This window comes from Nanorana parkeri, unplaced genomic scaffold (genome assembly GCF_000935625.1).
Source record: "Nanorana parkeri isolate BGI_ZX_2015 unplaced genomic scaffold, ASM93562v1 scaffold48, whole genome shotgun sequence".
Taxonomy (NCBI): Eukaryota; Metazoa; Chordata; class Amphibia; order Anura; family Dicroglossidae; genus Nanorana; species Nanorana parkeri.
In genome coordinates, this window is record NW_017306316.1 from 2,480,221 (window position 1) to 2,494,235 (window position 14,015).

At 42.5% G+C, this 14,015-nt stretch overlaps 1 protein-coding gene across 1 annotated transcript in view; it reads left to right on the forward strand.

The window, feature by feature from the left end:
* NLK (nemo like kinase) overlaps positions 1–14,015 on the forward strand; it is a 159,367-nt gene that overhangs the window by 127,302 nt on the left and 18,050 nt on the right. Inside the window, 1 exon segment of the mRNA XM_018573597.1 lies at positions 5,928–6,137. Coding sequence (XP_018429099.1) covers positions 5,928–6,137 — 210 coding nt within the window.

Here is a 14,015-nt window from a genome sequence, read left to right on the forward strand (position 1 = left end):
ACTCACAAAACCGCAAAACCCCCCCCCCCCCCCCCAACTGTATAGATGTAGGGGCTGATTTATAAAGGTTTGGGCTTGTTGACAAAGATGGTCTGCTGCCATCCATTTAGTATTGCTTTCTAACCTGCTGCAGTATGTTTGGAATGTCATTGCTTGCTATGGGCAACACCTGCTTTTCGTTTCCTCTAGCTATCATAAATGGCCTCCCTCCCTGGTCCGTTTCTGTTAACACATACATGTTTCATTGTGTAGTTTGCTATACTGATTGTCTACATTTTCTCTGTAAACACCTGCGCAGTGAAAAGTTTCACTGGCTCTGCTGAATGCTATTTACATACACAATGTAAGCTGTGAAATTCTCTAGCAAGCCACAATACTTTTCTTTTTCTTTTTTCAACTTTGTAGCAGATTGTCATTTAGAAACATGACAATGATTTGCAGGGTAACAAATCTAGGCATGAGGCCCAGTATCGGCAGCCCTGTGGAGTAGATTTTTTTTTTTCCCCCCACAATGTCTGTGTTGTAATCCTCTGTTTAGCCATACTCTGCGCAAGTCTTATGAGGGGTCTGTGCTTCACCCCAGTTTGTCCATTACTTACGTTATCATATATACAATGGCTGAATATGTGCTAATGACTCTTGTGGTTAAATCAAACAACAAAGCAAAAGCAGCTGTAGGTAGCTGACGGCATAAGAGTCTTTTATCCATTGACACAGTGATGTGTGGCTGGTATAAATTGCTGCAGGAGGTCTGGTCTCGGAGGGTATGTACAACTCAAAACTGTTGGTGATAGTTTAGTATTTGTAGTTAGTTACCTATAGATTAGGGCTTAGTTAGGGTTTAGTTTTAGGGGTAGCGATAGGTTTCACGTATATTTAAACCCAATCATTGAGATTTCTTATATGGTTTAAATGGTAATGTAATTTCTAGTTTTCCATTTTATTTTCCATATTGCTGAGAATCTATATGCTACACATATCTACAAATATGTGCTGTAAGGGGAACTTCAGGACCGCATTGGCAAACAGTGCTCTGATTTATGCTCTGTTTGACAATATAAAGAAAGTTGAAGCCGAAGTCAAGCAGCTGAGATCTCACTCCGGAGCTTCCATTAACCATGTTGTTAAGCGAAGGAATGGTGGGGTGGGGGGTTGAGGGTCTGCCCACTGGGGCATAATCAAGTATAGTTATTCAATCTACCCAAAATGGATAAGATTGTCCGTCGAGTGGATCCTATATAGCCCATCTGAAGAAGACTAAAGCTGGCCATACACTGTTTTATTTTTGACCGGTTCCTGAATCAGACAAATTTAAGTCCTCCCGTTTTTCAGTGGGCTTTTGTTGAAGGAGCTGGTCCGAAAACATCTGTTCAGGCATTCAGCAGCTGCTGACTACAAAAAGCAGTAGCAGGGATTCCTCTATCCATGCTGTTTAGCATGGATGGGGGAATCGATGAACTTTTCTCAGCCCGCAAGGTTGAAAGAGAAATTTAAAGCATGTAAGGCCAGCCTAAGTTGCTGTTGTTCAGCACTCAGGAACACACAACATTCTAATTTCATTATAAATGGCAGAGTGTGCTACAAAAGTTTCCATACTGCCTGCAATGTGATTAGTAGATTTCAGGTCTTTGAAGGAGAACTACGGGGTCAGGGCTTTTCCCCATAGTTCTCAGGGTAACGGGAGGACACAAACTAGCGTCCTCCCGTTACCCTAAGCTCAGTATACCACGAGCTACAGCTCGCGGTATACTGAGACGCCGCAGCCGGAGCGGATCCCGGCATCGATGTCGAGATCCGCCCAGCTGCGTGAGTGACAGCTGGCTCTGCCTATCTAGAGGCAGAGCCATCTGTACCCGCCCCCCCCCCCGTCCGATCCGCCAGTCAGCGCTGGTGGATCAGAGGGGTGAATCCAGCCCCTCCCCTGTCACGAGACGTGCGCGAACGCCGGTATATGTTCGCTCACCTCCCGATCTACTGAGCCGACCTGTGACAGTCTCATTGTCACAGGTCGGCTAGAACTATGAGGTGAGTGAAAAGCACTCACCTCATAGTTCTCCCCCCCCCCACTGGCATCCTTTTGTTAAAAGCGATTTGGAGGCTTGTGCACCTACCACTGCTTCTTTTAATAGCAATACAGAAACCGGCAGCTTTAAGGTAAAGCACACACTGGCTGCCAAAAAACATGCCACTGATTTTATTGCCTTGTGCATTTTTGTTACCTTTCCTGTAACGCATTTCTGTAAAAAGCTTTCAGGTAAATGTGGCAATGATGCATAAGTGAAAATGGTGAATAGATAGCTAGCAAAATATGGCAGTGTAACAAGATCAATTAATCAGCCATTTTGGAATCGCTCATTACCACTTTGGAACAGGAGTGGGGATATTAACAAAATCTGGGACGCAAGAAAAGCTCTGTAAAACAAAAACAAAAAAATACAGGCAAGCTGTGCGTGAGAAGAAACTGTTCTACAACCTGGAGAGTTAAACCAGAAATGCATGAGTTCACTAAGTTCACTATGTATGAGACTTGAATGATAAAATCAGAAGACCTCAGGAAGCTGCTGTCACCATAGGAGGAACGTTTGTTTATTAATAGCAGGGGTAGCTAGACTTTTTTTTTTTTTGGTTATGAAGTGTGGTTAAGAAAATTCTGTTTCGGCTTTGTTTGCTTGCACATAAAAATGAGCAGACACATGACGGGAAATCATTTTAGCCCCTTAATTTTGCATGTGATCTTGCAGACGCATAATGCAGTATGTTGTAGCTGACATTTCTAGTGGTTAATTTCATAGATCTAAATGGAAGAAGGCGGCTACTCATTCATATCATTGGGGTTTTTTTTCCCCCTCCGAATACAAGCTAGTGAACAGTGAAAAGTATATACAGGGAACACAACTTATCTGCTCAGGGCTCTAGTTTTTCTTCCAAGTGCCTTTTGTAGTGCACAGTCCTCCCTGATTGTGTCTGGCCCCTTTCACATGGGCAGTTTGATCAGGTCCGCCTGTCAGTTTTTCAGGCAGGTCTGATTGGAAACCTAATGTAGCTCTATGGGCAACCAGATGTAAATGGATATTGGGGTGGCCGGGTGCAATAACCAGCCTGCTATTGGCTATTGCAGTTTAAAATAGCCAATAGCAGGCTGGCTATTGCTCCCAGTCACTGCCTGTTGTATATACATTCATCTGCCTCAGCTAAAGCTATTGAAGTGGAATGTCACCTTATAGAGAACCTGTCATCTCCAATGTGCTATCAGATAGTGGGCTTGTGGATGGGCATATATAGCTATATATAGATATATATATATATATATCGAGATTAGAGCTGCAGCTAACGATTATTTTCAAAATCGATTAGTTAGATATATATATTCGCTATAAATTAGCTATAAATTACTTATTCTTGCCTGCCTCATTGGATCAGCAGGGCAGGTATAAGTAATTTATGGCTTTTTTTTTATTCTGCCATTTTCTACTCTGAACAGAAACCTACATGCTTCCCTGTGGCACATGCAGGCTGATCCATAGTTTTTTTTTTTTTATTTAAAAGCACAGCACTCCTCATGTCCTGATGTGCATCTTTACAGATGCATGACATAGGTTTACTCACGGTTATGCCTCTCAGCTTTTGTCTATAACCCTTCTTAGGGTCCTTAAGACCTTAATACATTTAAAACTGTAATTGAAAATTACAACTATTGTTGAAAAAAAAGCTTTGTTAAACCTGGCTCCTAACTTATTTTTAGCTCTTTTGGCTCCTGGATTCCAAGCAAATTTGTCAAGCCTGTAGTATTGTATGCTGTATGGACAAATTGTTTATTTTTGTGATGTATCTATGCATTTAAGCGTTCCTTTACCCCCTGCGCACAATAGTTGGTATTTATGTTGGAATAATTCATTTTATATTGTATTTATATTCCCCCATGTGTGGTCAGCCGTAATAGCTCACTCAAATCATATGCCACTGCCACAACATATTTGAGAAACTGCTGACTAAGGACATTTTTATAAATGTAACAGTGTAGAATCCAAGTTTCTACACGTTATAAACTAGTTACTACACTATGGTGGACAAGGAACGCTACCATCACACTTTGAAGTGTCTGTATTATAGCAGTGCCACTTGTAGCTCACCCTAACACCCCCACCAAGCATAAGACTATATCTTTATGCCTGAACTGTGCAGAGAAGAACTGGGGGTACAGTTTTCCTACTTTATGATTATACAGGTGGATACTGCTTTGTGTTTTGGTTGATACAAAGCTAATTTTACATAATTTAATTGGCTTTTCCTTAAGATTCAGGCACGGTGAGTGTTCCACCCTTATTTTATAGATTTTGGCAGTCTGAAGTAAGAAAATTAGGACTTTGTGCATAAAGATTAAGTAAATTATCTCTGGTTTTGGAAAGCTCAGTATTGAAAGGTGTATCTCTAGCCAAAACTTTTCTTGTTAACACCACATTTTTTTTTATTTGTCATAATAGTAGAGCTGCAGCTAACGATTATTTTCAAAATCGATTAGTTAGCCGATTATTAAGTTCGATAAATCGGTTAATCGGATAAACAATAAAATAACGTTTAAAAAATGGCTCCAGTGATGGGACTACTAGTTTGTATTGAGATTGTAGTCCATCACAGGAGCAAGCTTGGAGCGGTGGAAGTAAAAAAGAAAAAAGATAGTGTGGTGTGCAATATAGTTAAATGGAAAGTGTAAAATTATACAGCAATGAATGCAGAATAGCACCGGCTATAGAGGACTACAAAACCCAGCAATAGTACATTATACAGCGCAATGCAGAATACCACCAGCTATAGAGGAATACAACAAATCCCACAAAATAGTACATTATAGCTGGCGGCATTCTGCATTGCGCTGTATAATGTACTATTGCTGGGTTTTGTAGTCCTCTATAGCTAGTGGTATTTAGCATTGTACCACTTTATAATGTATTATTGCTGGGATTTGTTGTACTCCTCTATAGCTGGTGTTATTCTGCATTGCACTGTATAATGTATTATTGCTGGGACTTGTAGTCCTCTATACAGCGCAATGCAGAATATCACCAGCTATAGAGGAGTACAACAAATCCCAGCAATACATTATACATACATTGTATAATGTATTGCTGGGATTTGTATTCCCATGTAGAATATACAGCACAATGTACCATCAGCTATAGAGAAATACAAATCCCAGCAATACATTATAGAGCACCATGTATGGGAAAGTGCAGTCTTCCAGCAACTTGCTTCTGAGATCGGACCTGTCTATCGGCGATTGTCATCCCCCCACACCTGCTCCTCCTTACTACATCTCCCCGCGTCCCTGTGCCGATCGTGGATGTGGATGGGCAGGAAATGTGAGGCGGGGAGGAGGTGCGGCGTGTGGAGCGTGGATGCTAGCGGGTCTGGCAGTGGCGAGCGAGGAGGAGGTTGCCACGCACAGCGTGTGGAGCTCTGAACAGGGACAACTGATTGGAAGCCGATTAATCGATTATTGAAAAAGTTGACAACTTTTTCAATAATCGATTATGTCGATTAGTTGTTGCAGCCCTACATAATAGGGAGCTTTCCTTTCACTTCCTGTTAAAGACATACAATAGAAAGAAGAAATCTCTGTAAAGTGAGGGGAAATCTCTTGTGATAGGTTATTACCAGACCATGTGCTCTTGTTGGAAAGTTTCCCCTTTACCCCCCATTGTGTTGCCAATCGCAAACTTGTAGCTTTCCTATCAGTATTCATGGCAGTAACAATGGTCACCAGCACCAATAAAGAGGGAGGATCACCCCAGTAGGAACAAAGACATCAGTAAAAACTTGATTTAGGGTTCTTACTTTTCCCAGCAATATCCATAACTTAAAAAGAAAAATGTTTGGTTAGAGAAACATAAGTATGTGCAATCCTAACTTTTTTTGTTTTGCTTTCTCAGATTTGTGACTTTGGATTGGCTAGGGTGGAAGAACTTGACGAATCTCGTCATATGACTCAGGAAGTTGTCACTCAGTATTATCGGGCTCCTGAAATCCTAATGGGGAGCCGTCATTACACTAATGCTATAGACATCTGGTCTGTAGGATGCATCTTTGCAGAGCTGCTTGGACGAAGAATATTATTTCAGGCACAAAGTCCAATACAACAGGTAAACAGGTTATTTTGTAGATTGTAAACCATTGAAGATCATAAAGGATACACCTTATTCATTGTACACATATTACTTTATTAATTTGCTAAATCCTTGCATATATATGCGTCATATTGATGCACCTATCTTTTTTTCATGTATGGTCAGCTTTAGAGGACTCTGAGGAGGGAGATCTTCCTTCTCACACCCTGCAACTGTCATAGGCTAGGATTTTCAGCTGAGATTCTGGTGTAAACGTCTGAAGCAAGTTCTTGTGTTAATAAAGAGAATCCACTATCGTGCATACAACACAGTATGGCTTTATCACACGCCCACAAGTGATCAGCTTAAAAGCCAAGATTATCCATTTAGAATCAGACTGGGAGATATTCATGCTGGGTTCACAGCTATAAAGACTTGATTTCAGGCAAGGTTATTTAGACCAGGCGTCCCTAAAAGGCAGACCGTGATCCAGACAAGGATTGAATAGCAGTTCTGTCCGGACTGCGATTGCTGACTTGTGCTCCGTTATGGCTGACTGACCATGCATACTCCAGCCTCCGCCACGGTAGTTAATTCATGTGCAAATTCTGGCATGGCACATTAATATGCAAATCCTCCCTCCGCTCTAAGGCAACTCAGTGAGGGAGCCAGGACAGTGTGGGAGGAGCCAGGTCCTAGAGCACCGCTAAAGTTGAGGAAGCAGGGAAAGAGCTGGCCAGAGAGGTGAAATTCTGTTTAACAACGCTGTGGACCGACGCCACTCACGGTGCATACACCCAGGCACTGGGGGGACCTCTGTGGGGAGAGGTAAATAGAAGGATTTGAAAGTGTATGTGCGTTGGGAAGGGGCCTGTTAAGGTGCTCGTACACCTTGCAATTACCGTTTGATTTCCAAACAAAATCGATTTTAGTACGATAATCGGCCAGGTGATGGGAAGTCAACTATCACAATTACTGTACAACTGGCCGAATTTAGTCTATTGAGCAGACTAGAAAACTTTTTTCGTCCGAAAAAAAATCGCAACATGAACACTGCACATGCACAAACGAAAATCTGTTCTGTCGATCCACGAAATTCGGCCAGTCAGTATTGCTGATGAACGTTTATCGAAATCTACATTGTGCATGATGGGCTGTTTGAGCAGAAATTGAACAAGGGTGCGATAACAGGGCAATTGAAAATTGAACCATAATTGTAAGGTGTATGGCCACCTTTAGGTAGGCTGTACAGGGCCACATGATTTGTATTGGCAGCCTTGATGTCAGGTGTTGATGTCCTCTGCAATCATTGGTTGCTCGGACTGCCAGCAGTCCTAGCAACTAGTGACTTTTAATGCGATTCCCAGCCCCAGCATTACAGGAGGGCGAAGAGCATGTTTTTCCGTCCTCTACTGCAGCCTGCTCAGTCTCCAAGCTCCCGCCCTCTGGCCTACGAGTTAAAGGAGAACTATGACATGAGTGATTTCCACTCACCTCATAGTTCTAAGCCGACCTGTGACAATGAGACTGTCACAGGTCGGCTCAGTAGATTGGGAGGTGAGGGAAAACATACCGGGTTCCCTCACCTCTCGATCCTGTCACGGCTCTCTGCCGTGACAGGGGGAGGGGCTGGATTCCCCTCTCCCCGCTCCGATCTGCCAGCGCTGACTGGCGGAACGGACGGGGGAGGGGGCGGGTACAGCTGGCTCTGCCTCTAGATAGGCAGAGCCAGCTGTCACTCACGCAGCTGGGCGGATCCCGTCATCTAAGTCGGGATCCGCTCCAGGTGCGGCGTCTCAGTATACCGCGAGCTGTAGCTCGCGGTATACTGAGCTTAGGGTAACGGGAGGACGCTAGTTTGTGTCCTCCCGTTACCCTAAGGAGAACTATGGTGAAAAACACTGACCCCATAGTTCTCCTTTTAAAGTAGGTATGCTGGGGCAATATAAAGGTGACAACCAATGTAAGGGGGCACTGTAATGGGGAAAGCAAATTATTGCCCCCATCGGAGTTCTCCCTTACATTTGTTGCTTTCATACCAGATGCGTTAGGGCTGCTCTGGTTGCTTCTTCCAGCGCAGTAGTTTTGCATTGTAGTGCAGTTGCTGGTGTGAATGCAGCCTAAATGGCAGACTGCAGTGTGGATACAGACTTAGTGACCCTTCTGCCCAGACCAAGATTCGGACCTTTGCTCAACGAAAATTTTACTCACTGAACATCCTTGAATTTTAATTTGGTAACCCTGACTATTTAAAGTAGAGTTTGTAGAGCTATTCTGGCATAAAAGGCAAAACAACGCTTACATCAATTGCTGGTTATAGACTTTGGATGCTGTCATGTTGTCTGGTTGTCAAACTCCAATTGTAATAGATTAGCTCATAGTTAATATACATGTTTTACAAGCATGTATGTTAGGGATGCAACGATACTAGTATCAATGCCGATACCGAGTATTTGGGTGAGTCCCACCCAAATACTCTATCGGCACCAATACAGACACTAGTATGCTCCTATACTTCCGATTCCGGAACTTCCGGCAGTGCCAAAGGGAGAATGGAGCTGGCTTCCTTTTCAATCAGGAAGCTGGGCGGTGGGTTATGACCCGCTTCCTGATTAGTTAGAAAGCCAGGCTGCCTAGCAACAAGTGAAGCCAGCTTCCTAGCCAATCAGGAAGCTGGGCAGCACTTCATGACCCACCTCCCGTATTGGCAAGAAAGCTGGCTTCTCTTGTTGCTAGGCAGCCTGGCTTCCTGACCAATCAGGAAGCCCGATGGCACCCCATGACCCACCGCCCGGCTTCCTGATTGGTCAGGCAGCCTCGGCAGGTGTAGCCGGTGTTCTTTTGATAGAACACTGTTTTCCCAGGCAATCAGGATATTGGGATATGATCCACCGCCCGACATCCTGATGATCGGGGAAGCGGCACTGATATCGGTACTGTGTATCGGTGAGTACAGAAAAAAAATATCAGTACTCAATATCGAAAAACCGGTATCGGTGCATCCCTAATGTATGTTATGTAGAGAGATGCACCAAGCAGTACTCCAATATCCCAGGAATAGACATCCTGGACATAACTGGATTGTGCCAAGGCATTCTGTGACAATTAACCAATATCTGTGAATATCTCAAGACAGTGAATGTGACAAGCAATAAAATGTCCGTAATGTGGCATGGTTTATAAACTGTGCTGAAGTGTTGGAATTTACAAGCTTGATGTCACAAACTGGCAAATAAGAAATTAATTGGATTTGCTTAAGTTGCTCATTTACTTTGCCTACGCTACATATCTGCATATCTCCCTTCACCTAATATCTCAAGGTTTTGAAGTATTTGTTCTATCTCTGATTCCTTATGCATTTGTTTGGATACATGGAAAGGAACCTTTGAAACAAGATCAAAGATTTCAGCTGGCATTTGTACGATTTCTTGAGTACTTTTGATCTTAGTCAGTTCAGAAAAAATGTAGGAATTAGCAAATTAATTCCCTGGTAGAAAGCTTGGGAACAATGTGTACTCGAACCACAGGGATGACTGATCATTTGGGGGTGGCATCATGCAGACAGCTATATTCAGATTACAGTTTATAAAAAAAGGTGTCTGTGTTTTACTCTATAAATCATAGCAGGCTTCTCCAAGCTGCATTAAAATTTGACAGCTGCTATAGACATTGAGGTATTCCCTTACAATCTCTGTTTCTCTGGAGCTATGAGCTCTAATTTACCGGGAACTTCCAGTTAGAAATTTACAACATTCCTTGGGTGTGATGTGGGAATGGGGGAAATTTTCTCTCCCTGCAGTCTGATTACAATAATCTCCCAAAATACCTATCACACACCTAGGCACTGGACTGTTTTTAACCCCAGTCCCACCCACCTCTGTAAATTTAACTGTACAGGACTGGAACTAATGATTATTTTTTAGGAATGCACCTATACTGATACCGAGTATTTTGGCGGATACTCGGGTAGTGCCCACTGCACGGCTTCTTGATTTCCCGGGAAGCTGGCTCCATGCTAGCGGAAGTACTGGTATCTGTACTCTTTATCAGCAAATACCCAAAGATAAATATCACTACTCGTACTGAACACCTAAAAACCAGTATTGGTGCATCCCTAAAAAAAATTAAATGCCATCCTTAATTTTAAAATAAAATACACAAATGCAGTGTTACAAACATAGTTTACTTCAGAATAAAACTGCATGCACAAGTTTTTGCAATTGCTCTGCACTGGAAAGTATGGCATTGTGGTACCGTGCATTCCAGTGCTGGCGATCACACTGTAGGTGGGAGGCGCGTTTGGGTTGCCATTGAAATTAATGGTACTGCAACGCACCTCCCGCAGCAGAATTTGTCAGGCCATAACCGAAAATGACTTTTTTCCCCCCCACCTATTATTGTAATATCTATTATTATTATAATTTTTTTGAAATAATTGTATTGTTAAAATGGCATCAGCCAGGAAATGACAGTTGCCAGTGGCAAGTTTACACAGACAGCTGAATGTAAATACAGCAGGTAGTGGTCTGGTGCAATAGCCAGCCTGCTATTGGCCATTTCAAACTGCAATTGCAGGCTAGCTGTTGCACCCACCCACTACTTGCTGTGCCCTCCTCCCAGCATGGAGGAGAGAGTTGGGGGATGCAACCAACTAATCGATAATGAGAATAGTTGACAACTATTATTATCGATCAATTAGTTGGTTGCAGCCTTTAAACTGTATAAACTCGAAAATGAACTTCTCTTATTTGGTTTCTTTTGGTCTGTTAAATATACAGCTGAAAGCATTTTGGTACATACATGGCAGGGTCACCAAGTATTTAGCAGCTACATATGAAATTAAAACATAAGTTGCATTTACTAACAAATACATGAAAAGCCCAACACACATTGAATCATAATTTTTAGGGTAACCTACACTTTAATACTAAAGTAATAACTGATGTGCTATTTGTAAACCACTTGGGCAAAGATGTAATTGGAGCTATGCTTAATGTCCTGTTACAGAGCCATTTGCTTTGATTCCGCCATCAGAAACAAAAAGCACATTAGTGTTTACTTTACATTTTCTGAGTTGCCTGGCCTGTTCTCCTTAATACCATTGATAACATTCCTTTGTGGGGTTATGAAAATATTTTAATAACTTGGAAGTTTCACAGCTGATCTGTGTTATCTGGACTGACATGCCTAAAGAAAAAATGGCATCTGAATCAAAGCAAATCTACTGATAGACCTGGCTTCAGGCCCACATAGTTGATGGACTAATTCTACTCCTTGAGAGACGGCAACTAAGAAGTGACAAAAAATGTGTTCTAAGCAGGCATAAGGTGAATGTACTTGACAAAACATTATTAATTTTCTTTTAAAGTCCTTCAAAAGAACATGATACCCAGGTGCCCTTTTTTCCTAAGCAACGTCGCACTGAGCAGTTTTTGTAGCAATTACCATTCTCTGGGGAGATTTTGTTCCGATTACACTTTCAGCTGCAGCATTCACAACAATCCTTTGGCAAGCTGAGGACCAGGTGCACAAACCCCCACTGATAAAGGTTGAATTATACCCTTTTCTTTGCCTGACGGGTATATTTGCCTACTGATCACTTTAACTCTTTCCTGTGTGCTGTGACTCATCGTACACACATCTTGTGCTTTATAGATAAGGGTTTGGAGATTTCCCAACATGATTATTAAGTTTACATAATATTCGTGTCCTTCGTAATCTATACAGTAACCTTCTGTTTCCTGGACTAGTCCTTGGGGTACATGGCTTTCCAGCTTTTTTCACAGAATCTCTCTGAAATTACTAGTGAGGTTTGTTTAAAATGTTTTTAAAGGCTAAGTTTACAGTCTAATTTTTAGGGTGAAACATGGTCGGATCATAACCCCTCCCCGCCCCAGACACGCTTATCTGAATCATGGGGTTCTTCTCCCTGTAGCCTTATGCACATATTTGTTTGAGGGATGCACCTATACCGTTTTTTCGGTTTCGAATACCGATATTTATCTTTTTTCCCCAGTACTTGCCGATATCGAATACTGATACCGGCATCCCGAGGTACTGTGGGCCCGGCTTATCAGGAAGCCAGATGGTGAGTCATTAAAAAAAAGTGCCATTTTTCTGGCCGATACAGCGGTGCATCCATTCTTTCTCTCCTCCCCGCTGGACGATGCTCTGTGTCCCAGCGGGGAGGAGAGAAAACTGTGACAGGCTGATGAGCGCTGCTGGAGGAGAGCGCTGTGAGCGCCCGGCATCTCCTTCCACACCGCTCAGCCTCCTGTCACAGATTGGGAGAGCAGCGTGGGCGGAGACAGCGTGCGCTGTCACAGCAGGCTGAGCTCCGCTACTCAGACTCCTGTGACAGCTGTCAGGATGGAGAGCGGTACAAACACTGATTGCTTAGTGTGTAAATAATTGAGGACATAGTATGTTAACTATATCCTCAATTATCTACATCACCTCCTGTTCATTCATACTTTTGGTTATAGTAACCATACTATGTTCTCATGTTATGAATGAACAGGAGCACTCGGTATAGATGATTCCTGTTCATTTATAACAGGGGATGCAGAAAAAGAGATTGAGGACTCTGTGTCTTTAATCTCTTATTCTATTTTAAAAGGGAAATATCGTGGGTATGTTTAGACACTTAATATTTTCCCAAAGCACCTAAAAGTAAAGTAAAAAATAAAAATATTTAATAAAAAAAAATGAATAAACATAAAGAAATTTAAACCGTTTATTAAAAAATATTTGAAAAAGTAAAAAAACATTTTTTGTTTTCGGCATGACATTTTTTTTTATTTCGGTTTTGAAATTTGTATTACAGTGCAGCTCTAATTTTTTCAAAAGAAATTCTGTATATACCCAGCTTAAAGCTGGACAGTCTCAGGCTCTTCAGTGTTCTGATTTTGAAGGAGGAAAATCCTCAGTTGCTAATGTTTGTAAAGATGATAGTGAAAAGGAGCAACTAATTGCATTGTGGTCCTGCAAGATAACAGCTGCTTAGCCAGGAGAGCAAAGCGGCAGCAGAGGGCTGGGTGTTTCAGCAACCAACACAAGCCCCAGCCTCATTGGGGTGAACAGAGAAAAAGTGGTGCAGGATTGTGTGGTCAGGTAAATAAATTAATTTCACTGCCACTGACTGCCAATGCACTGATGTGGGGTGTCAAAAATGTTTTTTTTAAAAATGAGGGGGGTGTTAAATTGCACTGTACAATACATTAAGGCAAGGCCCTCCTTACCATCTTGTCTTGAATTGTATTGTAATTGTTATGTCTTCCTTACATTGTAAAGCGCTGCACAAACTGTTGGCGCTATATAAATACTATGCAATAATAATAAACACAACTATCCACTTTTCCTCCCATGCCAAGGTCCTAGGTGTCATTCTTGACTCGGACCTCACCTTTCTTCCCCACATCCAATCACTATCCAAATCCTGCCGCCTTCACCTTCATAACATCTCCAGAATACGCCCCTTCCTCACCAATGAAACCGCAAAATTACTCATCCGCTCCCTTGTTATCTCTCGTCTTGACTATTGCAACTCCCTCCTCATTGGCCTTCCACTACACAGGATATCCCCCCTTCAGTCTATCATGAATGCAGCTGCCAGACTCATTCACCAAACCAACCGCTCAGTGTCTGCAACCCCACTCTGTCAATCCCTGCACTGGCTTCCACTCGCCCAAAGGATAAAATTCCAAATATTAACAATCGCTTACAAAGCCATCCACAATTCCGCCCCCGGCTATATCTTAAACCTGGTCTCAAAGTATCACCCTAACCGTCGGCTCCGCTCATTCCAAGACCTCCTGCTTTCCAGCTCCCTTGTCAACTCTTCCCATGCTCACCTCCAGGACTTCTCTAGAGTCTCCCCATCCTCTGGAACTCTTTACCCCAACCTGTCCGTCT